Here is a 12,473-nt window from a genome sequence, read left to right on the forward strand (position 1 = left end):
CTCTTGGGATCATCGAAACCCTGCCCATAGACCACTACTTCATCTTCACAGATAGTCTCAGTGCCATTGAGGCTCTGCGATCGATGAAGACTGTGAAGCACACCCCGTATTTCCTGGGGAAAATACGGTGGTTTTTAAGTGCTTCAACAGATAAAAATTACCGGGTTACCTTAGCGTGGGTCCCTTCTCATTGTTCCATTCCGGGCTAAAGGCTGACGCTTTAGCTAAGGTGGGTGCTATTGATGGCGATATTTATGTAAGACCAATTGCTTATGATGAATTTTATAGCATTTTGCGTCAGAGAACACTCAACAGTTGGCAATCATCATGGAACTCAGATGAACTGGGACGGTGGCTACATTCCATTTTTCCTAAGGTATCGACGAAAGCATGGTTCAAGGGGTTGGATGTAGGTCGGGACTTCATTCGCGTGATGTCCAGACTTATGTCCAATCACTATACGTTAAACACGCATCTCTTTCGTATAGGGCTTGTAGACAGTAATCACTGCGTTTGTGGCGATGGCTACCATGACATCGAGCATGTTGTTTGGTCGTGTACCGAATACTGTGGTGTTAGGTCTGAGCTTATAGATTCCCTTCGGGCCCGAGGAAATCAACCGAACGTACCCGTTAGAGACATTCTGGGAAGCGGTGATCTCCAGTACATGACACAGCTATACGGGTTTATAAAAAATGCTGGCATTAAAATTTGATTTCTTTTATCTATTTGCTAGAATACAATTTCTGTCACAAACTGAAAAAAAATGATACACCCGGCTGGAGACACTAAAACGAAGACTCGGCATCTCTATGTTTACGCAGACACCTCAGACCAAAACTGCTCAAATAGAACATCACTGGTTAGCCACGTACAAATGAATACATTCTGTAATATAAAATAGTTAAAAACAAAATTGTAACACCCCTCCTCTCACCTTAAATCCCCACTAGCTCGTAGTCGGCCGCGAGGATAAAAAAAAGGCCTCCCTCTTTTCCCTGCTAATTTAGAATTGAAAAAAAAAAGTACTTGGCTCAGTTAAACATAAATTGTATCGTGACGTGTCAAATAAACTATTTAAAAACTAAATAAATTAGTCCCAAGTACTTAACCTTGTCAGACCAACTTAAAATAACCCCATTCATCTTGACAACGTGATTATTGTTTGGTTTGATGAAAGGAGCCCTAGCCTTATGCGGAAAAATTATCATTTGAGTTTTAGAAGCATTGGGAGAGATTTTCCACTTTTGCAAGTAGGAAGAAAAAATATCTAAACTTTTCTGCAATCGACTGCATATGACACGAAGACTTTTTCCTTTTACGGAAATGCTTGTGTCATCGCAGAACAATGACTTTGTGCATCCTGGAGGCAAATCAGGAAGATCTGAAGTGAATATGTTGTACAGGACTGGACCCAAGACTGAACCTTGAGGTACACCTGCTCTGACAGGAAATCTATCAGATTTTGAATTCTGATAGACAACCTGCAGAGTTCGATCAGTAAGATAATTTTTTAAAATTTTGATTAGGAAAATTGTAAAATTAAATGTTTGCAATTTCGCAATCAAACCTTCATGCCAAACACTGTCGAATGCTTTTTCTATGTCTAAAAGAGCAGCTCCAGTGGAATAACCTTCAGATTTGTTTACTCGTATCATAACTCTGAGAAATTGATGAGTAGTGGAATGCCCATGGTTTGAATTTTCGTTGATGTGTGACATCATTCTGTTAAGAATAATTCTCTCAAACAGTTTTCTTATTGAAGAAAGCAAACTGATTGGTCGATAACTTGAAACTTCAGCTGGGTTCTTATCCGGTTTAAAAATTAGAGTAATTTTTGCATTTATCCATAATTTGGGAAAATATGTAATTTTGAAGCAGCAATTGCAAATTTTCACTAAAAATTCCATTGTGTTCTCAGGGAGATGTTTGATTAATATATTAAAGATTCCATCGTCACCAGGTGCTTTCATATTTTTGAAATTTTTAATAATTGATTCAATCTCATTCAGGTTAGTTTCAATTATTTCTGCAGGTAAAAAATTCTGGGAAGAAATTGAATCAAATTGACGTGTGACTTCATTTTCAATTGGACTCACAAAATTCAAATTTGAGTTATGAACACTCTCAAACTGCTGAGCAAGTCTTTGGGCCTTTTGTTCATTGGATACAAGAAAACATTCACCATCTTTTAAAACTGGAATAGGCTTTGAAGGTTTCTTAAGAATCTTCGACAGCTTTCAAAAAGGTGTGAAAAAAAGGAAGTGTCAGAAAGAGATGCCTCTCTTTTCCTCCCTGCAGCTATGCGAGGTTTCTTTTTCCGTCCAGCCATTTCAGGTGATACGAAAAAAGTTAAAACAAATGTTAAATTCAAAAGTAGGTAGTCTTGAGAAATACTGATGGGAAATAACTTTCAGGTAGTCTTTAAAAGACACACTGACAAAACACAAACTTTGAAGCTATAAGCAGTCAAAGACCAGTCCACAAGCAACCGAAAAAACGTCTGATCTGTAGGACAGTTCAAGACGCACTGAACTCGGATGTTTTTTAGCCGAGCTTGAGGTCCAGTTTTAAGTGTGTATGCTTTGTTTCGTTATATATCCCTCCATCCGCGCGGATTGAACAGAGGCATCTCACTGATATAGCAGAGTTGCTTCCCGTGCCTTTTTGATATTGGGAGATTTTAATTCTCACTGTTCACTATGGGGGTCGCTGTACAACGACAACCAATCTTCTTTAATCTGTAACTTAATCGACGACTTCAATATGACACTTTTGAACACTGGGGAAGCGACACGTGTACCTAATCCTCCAGCACGCAAAAGCGTGCTTGACCTATCCCTTTGCTCGACATCACTAGCGTTAGATTGCCAGTGGAAAGTAATCAATGATCCCCACGGTAGTGATCACCTACCAATCGTTATCTCAATTGCTAATGGGTCAACTCCAACGGATCCAATCAATATTGCGTATGACCTCACACGTAACATTGATTGGAAGTCCTATGAGACCATAATATCGCAAAGAATCGAGTCCCACGTGGAACTTCCTCCGGAGGAAGAATACGCGTTCCTTTCTGGCTTGATCATCGACGCCGCGACTCAAGCTCAGACGAAACCGATACCCGGGGTAACGATTAGACGGCGCCCTCCCTCTAAGTGGTGGGACAAAGAGTGCTCAGACCTGTACGCGCGGAGGTCCTCGGTGTATTTGGCCTTCCGCGAACAAGGCACTATCGATTTGCTCCGAAAGTACGATGTATTGGATAGACAAATGAAGAGCTTGATAAAAGCAAAAAAACGCGGATACTGACGGCGGTTGTCGAGGGAAACAGCGATGAGCACTCTTTGGGATACCGCCAGGCGCATGCGAAATCGTAACGTTTCGAATGAGTCCGAGGAGTATTCAGATCGCTGGAGACTCGATTTCGCTAAAAAGGTCTGTCCGGACTCTGTCCCCGAACAGAAGACCTTTCGCGACGCGTTTTTATTAGCTACGGAAGAGCCTCCATTTTCGATGTTGGAATTTTCAATGGCTCTCCTCTCGTGCAACAATAAAGCTCCAGGGTTGGATAGAATTAAATTCAACTTGTTGAAGAATCTACCCGACTCTGCAAAAAGACGCTTGTTGAACTTGTTCAACAAGTTCCTTGAGCTAAACATTGTTCCGCACGACTGGAGAGAGGTAAAAGTCATTGCTATTCAAAAACCCGGAAAACCCGCCTCTGATCACAATTCTTATAGGCCGATTGTTATGCTCTCTTGCCTCCGGAAATTAATGGAGAAAATGATCCTCTTACGGTTAGACAAATGGGTCGAAACAAATGGTTTCCTTTCAGATACTCAATTTGTCTTTCGCCGGGGCAAAGGAACGAACGATTGCCTAGCGTTGCTTTCTACCGAAATTCAACTCGCCTTTGCTCGAAAAGAGCAAATGGCTTCTGCATTCTTGGACATTAAGGGGGCTTTTGACTCTGTCCCTGTTGAAGTTATAACCGAGAAACTTCATTCGCAGGGACTTTCACCAAATTTGAATAATTTTTTGCTCAATTTGTTGTCAGAAAAGCATATGTATTTCTCACATGGTGATTCGACAACTTCCCGAATTAGTTACATGGGTCTTCCCCAGGGCTCATGTTTAAGCCCTCTCTTATATAATTTTTACGTCAATGACATCGATAAATGTCTTGCAAATTCATGCACGCTACGGCAACTTGCAGACGATAGCGTTGTATCCATTACTGGAAGCGAGGCTAACGATCTGCAAGGACTGCAAGAAACCTTAGACAATTTGTCTGAATGGGCTCTTAAGCTGGGTATCGAATTTTCTCCGGAGAAAACTGAGCTGGTCGCTTTTTCTAGGAAGCATAACCCAGCTCAGCTGCAGCTCCTACTAACGGGTAAAACAATCACTCAGGTTTTAGTCGCTAAATATCTCGGGGTCTGGTTCGACTCTAAATGCACCTGGGCTTGCCATATTAGGTATCTGACACGAAAATGCCAACAGAGGATTAATTTTCTTCGTACGATTACCGGAACCTGGTGGGGAGCCCACCCAGGAGACCTTATAAGGCTTTACCAAACAACGATATTGTCTGTAATTGAGTACGGGTGTTTCTGCTTCCGCAGCAAACACACATTTGATCAAACTGGAACGAATACAATATCGTTGCTTGCGTATTGCCTTAGGTTGCATGCAGTCGACCCATACAATGAGTCTTGAATTGCTAGCGGGTATTCTTCCGTTGAAACATCGTTTTTGGAATCTCTCTTACCGGTTGCTAATTCGACGCACAGTTATGAACCCATTAGTAATTGAAAATTTCGAGAGGTTGGTCGACTTTCAATCTCAATCCAGATTTATGACTTTATATTTTGACTATATGGCTCAAGATATTAATCCTTCTTCATACGATTCCTCTAATGTCGCACTTTTAGATACTTCTATAAATGCTATATTCTTCGACAACACCATGAAACAAGACATTTCTGGTATCCCGGATCAATTACGACCCCAAGAGATCCCTAAAATTTTTTCCAATGGGTTTAAACATGTTAGTTATGATAAAAGGTTTTACACTGACGATTCTAATCTAGATGAGTCCACTGGCTTCGGTGTTTTCCACGAAAATTTTACCGCCTCCTACAAACTCGATGCTCCTGCTTCCGTGTACGTCGCAGAACTTGCTGCCATTCAGTACTCTCTTGGGATCATCGAAACCCTGCCCATAGACCACTACTTCATCTTCACAGATAGTCTAAGTGCCATTGAGGCTCTGCGATCGATGAAGACTGTGAAGCACACCCCGTATTTCCTGGGGAAAATACGGTGGTTTTTAAGTGCTTCAACAGATAAAAATTACCGGGTTACCTTAGCGTGGGTCCCTTCTCATTGTTCCATTCCGGGCTAAAGGCTGACGCTTTAGCTAAGGTGGGTGCTATTGATGGCGATATTTATGTAAGACCAATTGCTTATGATGAATTTTATAGCATTTTGCGTCAGAGAACACTCAACAGTTGGCAATCATCATGGAACTCAGATGAACTGGGACGGTGGCTACATTCCATTTTTCCTAAGGTATCGACGAAAGCATGGTTCAAGGGGTTGGATGTAGGTCGGGACTTCATTCGCGTGATGTCCAGACTTATGTCCAATCACTATACGTTAAACACGCATCTCTTTCGTATAGGGCTTGTAGACAGTAATCACTGCGTTTGTGGCGATGGCTACCATGACATCGAGCATGTTGTTTGGTCGTGTACCGAATACTGTGGTGTTAGGTCTGAGCTTATAGATTCCCTTCGGGCCCGAGGAAATCAACCGAACGTACCCGTTAGAGACATTCTGGGAAGCGGTGATCTCCAGTACATGACACAGCTATACGGGTTTATAAAAAATGCTGGCATTAAAATTTGATTTCTTTTATCTATTTGCTAGAATACAATTTCTGTCACAAACTGAAAAAAAATGATACACCCGGCTGGAGACACTAAAACGAAGACTCGGCATCTCTATGTTTACGCAGACACCTCAGACCAAAACTGCTCAAATAGAACATCACTGGTTAGCCACGTACAAATGAATACATTCTGTAATATAAAATAGTTAAAAACAAAATTGTAACACCCCTCCTCTCACCTTAAATCCCCACTAGCTCGTAGTCGGCCGCGAGGATAAAAAAAAGGCCTCCCTCTTTTCCCTGCTAATTTAGAATTGAAAAAAAAAGTACTTGGCTCAGTTAAACATAAATTGTATCGTGACGTGTCAAATAAACTATTTAAAAACTAAATAAATTAGTCCCAAGTACTTAACCTTGTCAGACCAACTTAAAATAACCACATTCATCTTGACAACGTGATTATTGTTTGGTTTGATGAAAGGAGCCCTAGGCTTATGCGGAAAAATTATCATTTGAGTTTTAGAAGCATTGGGAGAGATTTTCCACTTTTGCAAGTAGGAAGAAAAAATATCTAAACTTTTCTGCAATCGACTGCATATGACACGAAGACTTTTTCCTTTTACGGAAATGCTTGTGTCATCGCAGAACAATGACTTTGTGCATCCTGGAGGCAAATCAGGAAGATCTGAAGTGAATATGTTGTACAGGACTGGACCCAAGACTGAACCTTGAGGTACACCTGCTCTGACAGGAAATCTATCAGATTTTGAATTCTGATAGACAACCTGCAGAGTTCGATCAGTAAGATAATTTTTTAAAATTTTGATTAGGAAAATTGTAAAATTAAATGTTTGCAATTTCGCAATCAAACCTTCATGCCAAACACTGTCGAATGCTTTTTCTATGTCTAAAAGAGCAGCTCCAGTGGAATAACCTTCAGATTTGTTTACTCGTATCATAACTCTGAGAAATTGATGAGTAGTGGAATGCCCATGGTGGAAACCAAACTGTTCATCTGCAAAAATTTAATTTTCGTTGATGTGTGACATCATTCTGTTAAGAATAATTCTCTCAAACAGTTTTCTTATTGAAGAAAGCAAACTGATTGGTCGATAACTTGAAACTTCAGCTGGGTTCTTATCCGGTTTAAAAATTAGAGTAATTTTTGCATTTATCCATAATTTGGGAAAATATGTAATTTTGAAGCAGCAATTGAAAATTTTCACTAAAAATTCTATTGTGTTCTCAGGGAGATGTTTGATTAATATATTAAAGATTCCATCGTCACCAGGTGCTTTCATATTTTTGAAATTTTTAATAATTGATTCAATCTCATTCAGGTTAGTTTCAATTATTTCTGCAGGTAAAAAATTCTGGGAAGAAATTGAATCAAATTGACGTGTGACTTCATTTTCAATTGGACTCACAAAATTCAAATTTGAGTTATGAACACTCTCAAACTGCTGAGCAAGTCTTTGGGCCTTTTGTTCATTGGATACAAGAAAACATTCACCATCTTTTAAAACTGGAATAGGCTTTGAAGGTTTCTTAAGAATCTTCGACAGCTTTCAAAAAGGATTCGAATATGGTTTCAATTTTTCAACTTTAGTCCCAAAATTTTGATTTCTCAGAAGAGTAAATCTATGTTTGATCTCTTTCTGTAAATCTTTATAAATAGTTTTCAAAACAGGGTCACGAGAACGTTGATATTGACGTCTGCGGACATTTTTCAAACGAATTAGAAGTTGAAGATTTTCGTCAATTATTGGTGAATCAAATTTCACTTGAGCCTGTGGAACAGAATAATTCCTGGCATCAACAATTGCACATTTTGATGCTTCCAAAGCGGAATCAATATTCACTTCGTTTTCATACGCAATATCAATAGGTCGCGTGCAAGTTGACCCATTAGTAACTGAAATTAGAATAGGCAAATGGTCACTACCGTGAGGATCAATGATTAACTTCCATCTGTAATCCAACCGAAACGACGTCGAACGGAGGAATAAATCCAAAGCACGTTGACGTGCTGGAGGTTTCGGAACAGGTGTCATTTCACCGATGTTTGAAATTGTCATGTCGAAGTCATCGCAAAGGTTATAGCTCAAAAAGGAGCGGTTATCATTATAAGGGGAACCTCAAGCCACGCCATAAGAGTTGAAGTCTCCCAAAATCTAATGTGACTAGGAAAGAAGTTCTATAAAATCAAAGAGCAGCCGTTGTCCAACCTGTGCCTTGGGGGGAATATATATATTGAGGCAATACAAAGCTCTTCACCTTGTATTGTCATTTGACATGCGACAACTTCGATGCCTGAAATCGAGGAAAGGTATACGATAAAAAGAATAGCACTTCCTAATTCCTAGAAGCACTCCTCCATATGGGGTGTCTCGATCAAGGCGGATAATATTAAAATCATTGAAGCTAGAATCAATGTTTGAAGTAAGCCAAGTTTCACAAAGGGAAAAAGCATCGCATTTGTTTTTATTAATCAAAACTTTGATTGAATCGATTTTAGGTAAAATGCTTCTACAAATCAACACTAAACACGAAACACACCGCAATTTCTTTCAGTCGATAATTTAAACCTTGAGAAGGCTGCTGTTTTTGAAGCAGCCAACAGCACACACCGTCGATCGACTGGTCTCCAGTGGATATGTATACGCGATACTCCCGCGGAAAAAGCTCGAAACAAGCTATATCGTTGACCTGTTTTAGGTAATTCATCACGACATGGAGCTATTTCCGTTGCGCTAAGGCTAGCGCACTGGCGCCGACAAGAACACGTTCCTCTTTACTTCTTGCTTCCGGAAGGGTTGGTTGTCGGATTCGAAGTTGCAGCCCGTGGCTGCGCAACAATACAGTCGCACAGTAGCGAGCCGGGTGCGGAATTACTTCACGCAACGACATAGCACACTAGCATGTTGGCCTTAAACGCGGCGGAGCTGCAGCCGGTAGCTGTGGAACAATCAAGCCACACAGTAGCGAGCTGGGTGCGGAATCATATCTTATCTTTTGTTTGGCTATCCCCATGGGCGCAACTACGGGGGGGCTAAGGGGGGCTACAGCCCCCCCTAGCAAGTTTTAAGCCCCCCCTAGAATTTCCCAGAGAATAATTGTAGTCAATATAAATACATCCCATACTTCCTATCAGAGCATCAAAATCAACACAAATTGAGAAGTCATCATTCATTGGCTGAGAACTAGTTCTGTGTCCAGGATCGATTCACAATCCTAGCTCTCTTACTTACCTTACTAATAAGACGAGTGCCGTGGTGGCTGGTGCTGTATCAAGGAGTTGTTGCCATGCTGCTCGGTTTTGGGCTGTGTTTCGCCAGTTCCTCAGACGTCTCATCACCCGCAAGTCTCTTTCGATCTGGTCGAGCCATCACGCACGCTGCGCCCCCTAGTCCACAGGGTTGCTGAAGAGAAGTGATTTCACAGGATCATCGTCCGGCATCCTTACGACGCGACCGGCCCACCGCAACCTATTGACTTTTGCCAGCAGTGCAACGGGGTTTTCTCCAAGCAGCGCGTGCAGCTCATGGTTCATGCATTGTCGCCATTATGCGTCGTCTGTCTGTACTCCACAATAGATAGTCCACAGCACCTTCTGTTCGAAAACTCCAAGAGCGTTAAGGCCAGAAGCGTTGATGTATCGATTCCGTAGAGAACTACCAGTCGTATCAGCTACATCGTCACCTCTTTACTTCGTCGCACTAGACTCGATCGAAGTGGTCATGCCAATACCTCCACCACAATTGGTGCGTGCGTTTGTATGTCTGAGAAAAAAGAGCCGTCGATGAGAACATGGTCAATTTGGTTTGTTCGTTGGTCAGGTGATCTCCAGGTGGTTTCATGGATGTCTTTTTGGGGAAAGCAGGTTCTTCGGACTGCCAGTCTGCGGGAAGCTGCGAAGTTGACGCATCCCTGGCCGTTATCGTTCGTGACGGTGTGCAGGCTGTGCGGGCTAATCACCGGCTTATATATGTTTTCCCTGCCGAACTGAGCGTTCATGTCCCCAATGACTATCTTGATGTCTCTACGCGAGCAGCTATCGTAGAGTTTTCCCAGCTGTGCGTAGAACGTTTCTTTCTCTATATCGGGACGTCCTTCGAGAGGGCAGTATGCATTGAGGATGGTGTAGTTGTAGAACCGGCCTTTTAATCTCAACAAACACAACGTGTCGCTGAACGCCTGCCACTTGATCGCACGACTCTGCATCCTGCCCAGCGCTATAAAACCGGTACCCAGCTCATTGTTTGTGCCGCCGCTCTGGTAAAATTGTGCCCTGCGGCCACAAATTCGCCGTACCTTCTCTCCTTTTCGGTAAAGCTCCTGGAGCGCGACGATGCCGAACTGGTGAAGTTCTAGCTGATCCAGTAGGATCCGGTCGGCATCCGAGGCGTTAAGCGATCTATTGTTACATGTACCGTGCTTCTAATCGTCGGCCTTATTTCGTCACTAGATCATTGCGGGTGATTCCGGTTCGTTTTCAATTCTTGATTGTTCGTAGTATGTTTATTTTAGCATGCTGCTCTACTAGGGCTGCGATACCTAGTCTCGCGACTGGGCCGCTGTCTTGGGTGTAGAGGCAAGACACCGCATTTCATAGTTCACCGTCCACTTCGGATCATTCGCTGTTCGAGCCGCCCCATCCTGGAAAACAGACGCTCAGACAAGCTGCTCTCCAAGGAGAACAACTACCGCTTCTCTGTCAGCATACGAACAAGTTCCCACCGGTTCCCCAATCTTCTCATGGTTGCTCGTATTCCAGTCGGTTCGACGTGGAGTTACGAATATGGCATTATGTCTTGGACCACACTGGGATCTATTTTATGCCGACTAGCACGGGTGTACTGCTAGTACGCACTGTCCAGCCGTTTACCAAACCTAGTACGCCTCAATATCGAATCAGTGTCAGCTGAAAGAGATGGTCAAGATATTCAATACATCTTCGGAGATTTATTCCCGATTGAAGTGATTTTATCTTCTGTTACGACACTACTTTATGCGTTTTTAAATAGGCGCATTGTAACTCTTTTTCCTATTTTTTTTAAATGAAGTGTATGAAAACTAGCCCCCCCTAGAAATTTTTCTTAGTTGCACCCATGGCTATCCCTACACACAGACCGAATTATAATGGAACGACCTCTTCGCACGTCCATTTCTGTCGAGTCTTCGATGCAAAATGAAGCTGTTGAGTTCTCTACAATAAAATTTAACAGTATATTTCTTGCATTTTAAATCAATCAAACTGTGAAACTTTAACCGCTCCGAGACCCTACTTTCCGAAGTTGAATTGAGGGTACCACCTAGTCATTTATAAAACATACCTTTCATATATCACTTGTGCCTTGTGTAGTTCAACACCATTATTCAATTGATTTGATTTTGTGATAAGCCGTGCAGCGACAGACGAGCGGTGCTGGGTTTTGCAGCGACAAGGATCATGCTTATCAAGGTAGTGTGATAATGTATCCCAGCCTCCGCCAACACGCACCATTACGTGCGATCGTAAGATCTGAAAAAAAAAACGGACAGTTTGAAATAAATTAATTCTTTAAGTAACATATTTCGTTTATGGGTCATTCCATGTCAAGTGTCCGAGGAAATGGATTGATCATCTCTGATTTCGACCAAAATTTGTGAGTCGATGTACTTTAGGCCGGAACTCGTAAAAGAGCAAAATCATTTCAAATCGCCTGGAAATACGCGAAAATTTAATCGACCATTTTTGATTTGAATGAAACTTTGCACACGTATTTGGCTTAGCAAACTGAGCATTTTTCACAGGTGGAGAGATTTTTTACACCCATGAGTTACATTCTAAAAGGGCGTATGCCTTTTGGCATAGGTTTTATTCGAAGCATTGTAGCCCAGAAACCGTTGGTTGTATAGAAAAACTGTCTGAGAATGAGTTGCAGGGAATTAAAAATGCACCATAAAAAATATACACTGTATAAAAAAAAAATTTTTTTTACCACAAAAAATTAAAAATAAACATTAAATTTCAATTTAAAAAAAAAAGATGAATTATTTTTTATTTTTTTCAAAGAAACTTGACGTTAATACGCAACTTTAAAAAAAAAGTCCAGGATGGAGAAATGAAAAATATTTTTTTTATGGTAGATTAGTTCTTTTATGAAAATTCTAATTTTAAACATTTTTCAAAATATTTATATTTTGATGATTTTAAAAGATGCAGAAAGTCATTTTGAATCAAAAAGCTCTTGGTAGTAAACATTCTAAAGGCATTGGTCTTCGAGTTATTTCTAATTTAAGCTCGAAAAATTATAATTATTTAGGAAAATACACGTTTTTCTTAGTTTGTCCATGGTTCTCCAGCAAAAACCATACGTTCATTGGAATGCTTGATCAAAAATATACAATTCGTTCTTTGACAACAAAACGATTGGGCGAACGGTTCTCAAGAAAAGAGTTAAACGTTCTAAGTGATATAAATATATATAAGAATCAAATATTTATTTGCGAGTTTTAATTTCTTAGGAACATATTTTTTATGACATAGATACTTTACAGAACTAGTTTCATTTATATTTTGTATACATCA

The 12,473-nt window shown here is 40.9% G+C and overlaps 1 protein-coding gene across 26 annotated transcripts in view; it reads right to left on the bottom strand.

The window, feature by feature from the left end:
• The window catches only part of LOC129732737 (GAS2-like protein pickled eggs), a 1,144,034-nt gene that overhangs the window by 644,631 nt on the left and 486,930 nt on the right, over positions 1–12,473 (bottom strand). For all 26 annotated transcript variants that reach the window (XM_055693913.1, XM_055693917.1, XM_055693914.1 and 23 more), the window contains one exon: positions 11,236–11,423. In XM_055693913.1, the coding sequence (XP_055549888.1) occupies positions 11,236–11,423 (188 nt within the window). The remainder of the gene's footprint in view (positions 1–11,235; positions 11,424–12,473) is intronic.

The sequence above is a fragment of the Wyeomyia smithii genome, chromosome 3 (genome assembly GCF_029784165.1).
Source record: "Wyeomyia smithii strain HCP4-BCI-WySm-NY-G18 chromosome 3, ASM2978416v1, whole genome shotgun sequence".
NCBI lineage: Eukaryota > Metazoa > Arthropoda > Insecta > Diptera > Culicidae > Wyeomyia > Wyeomyia smithii.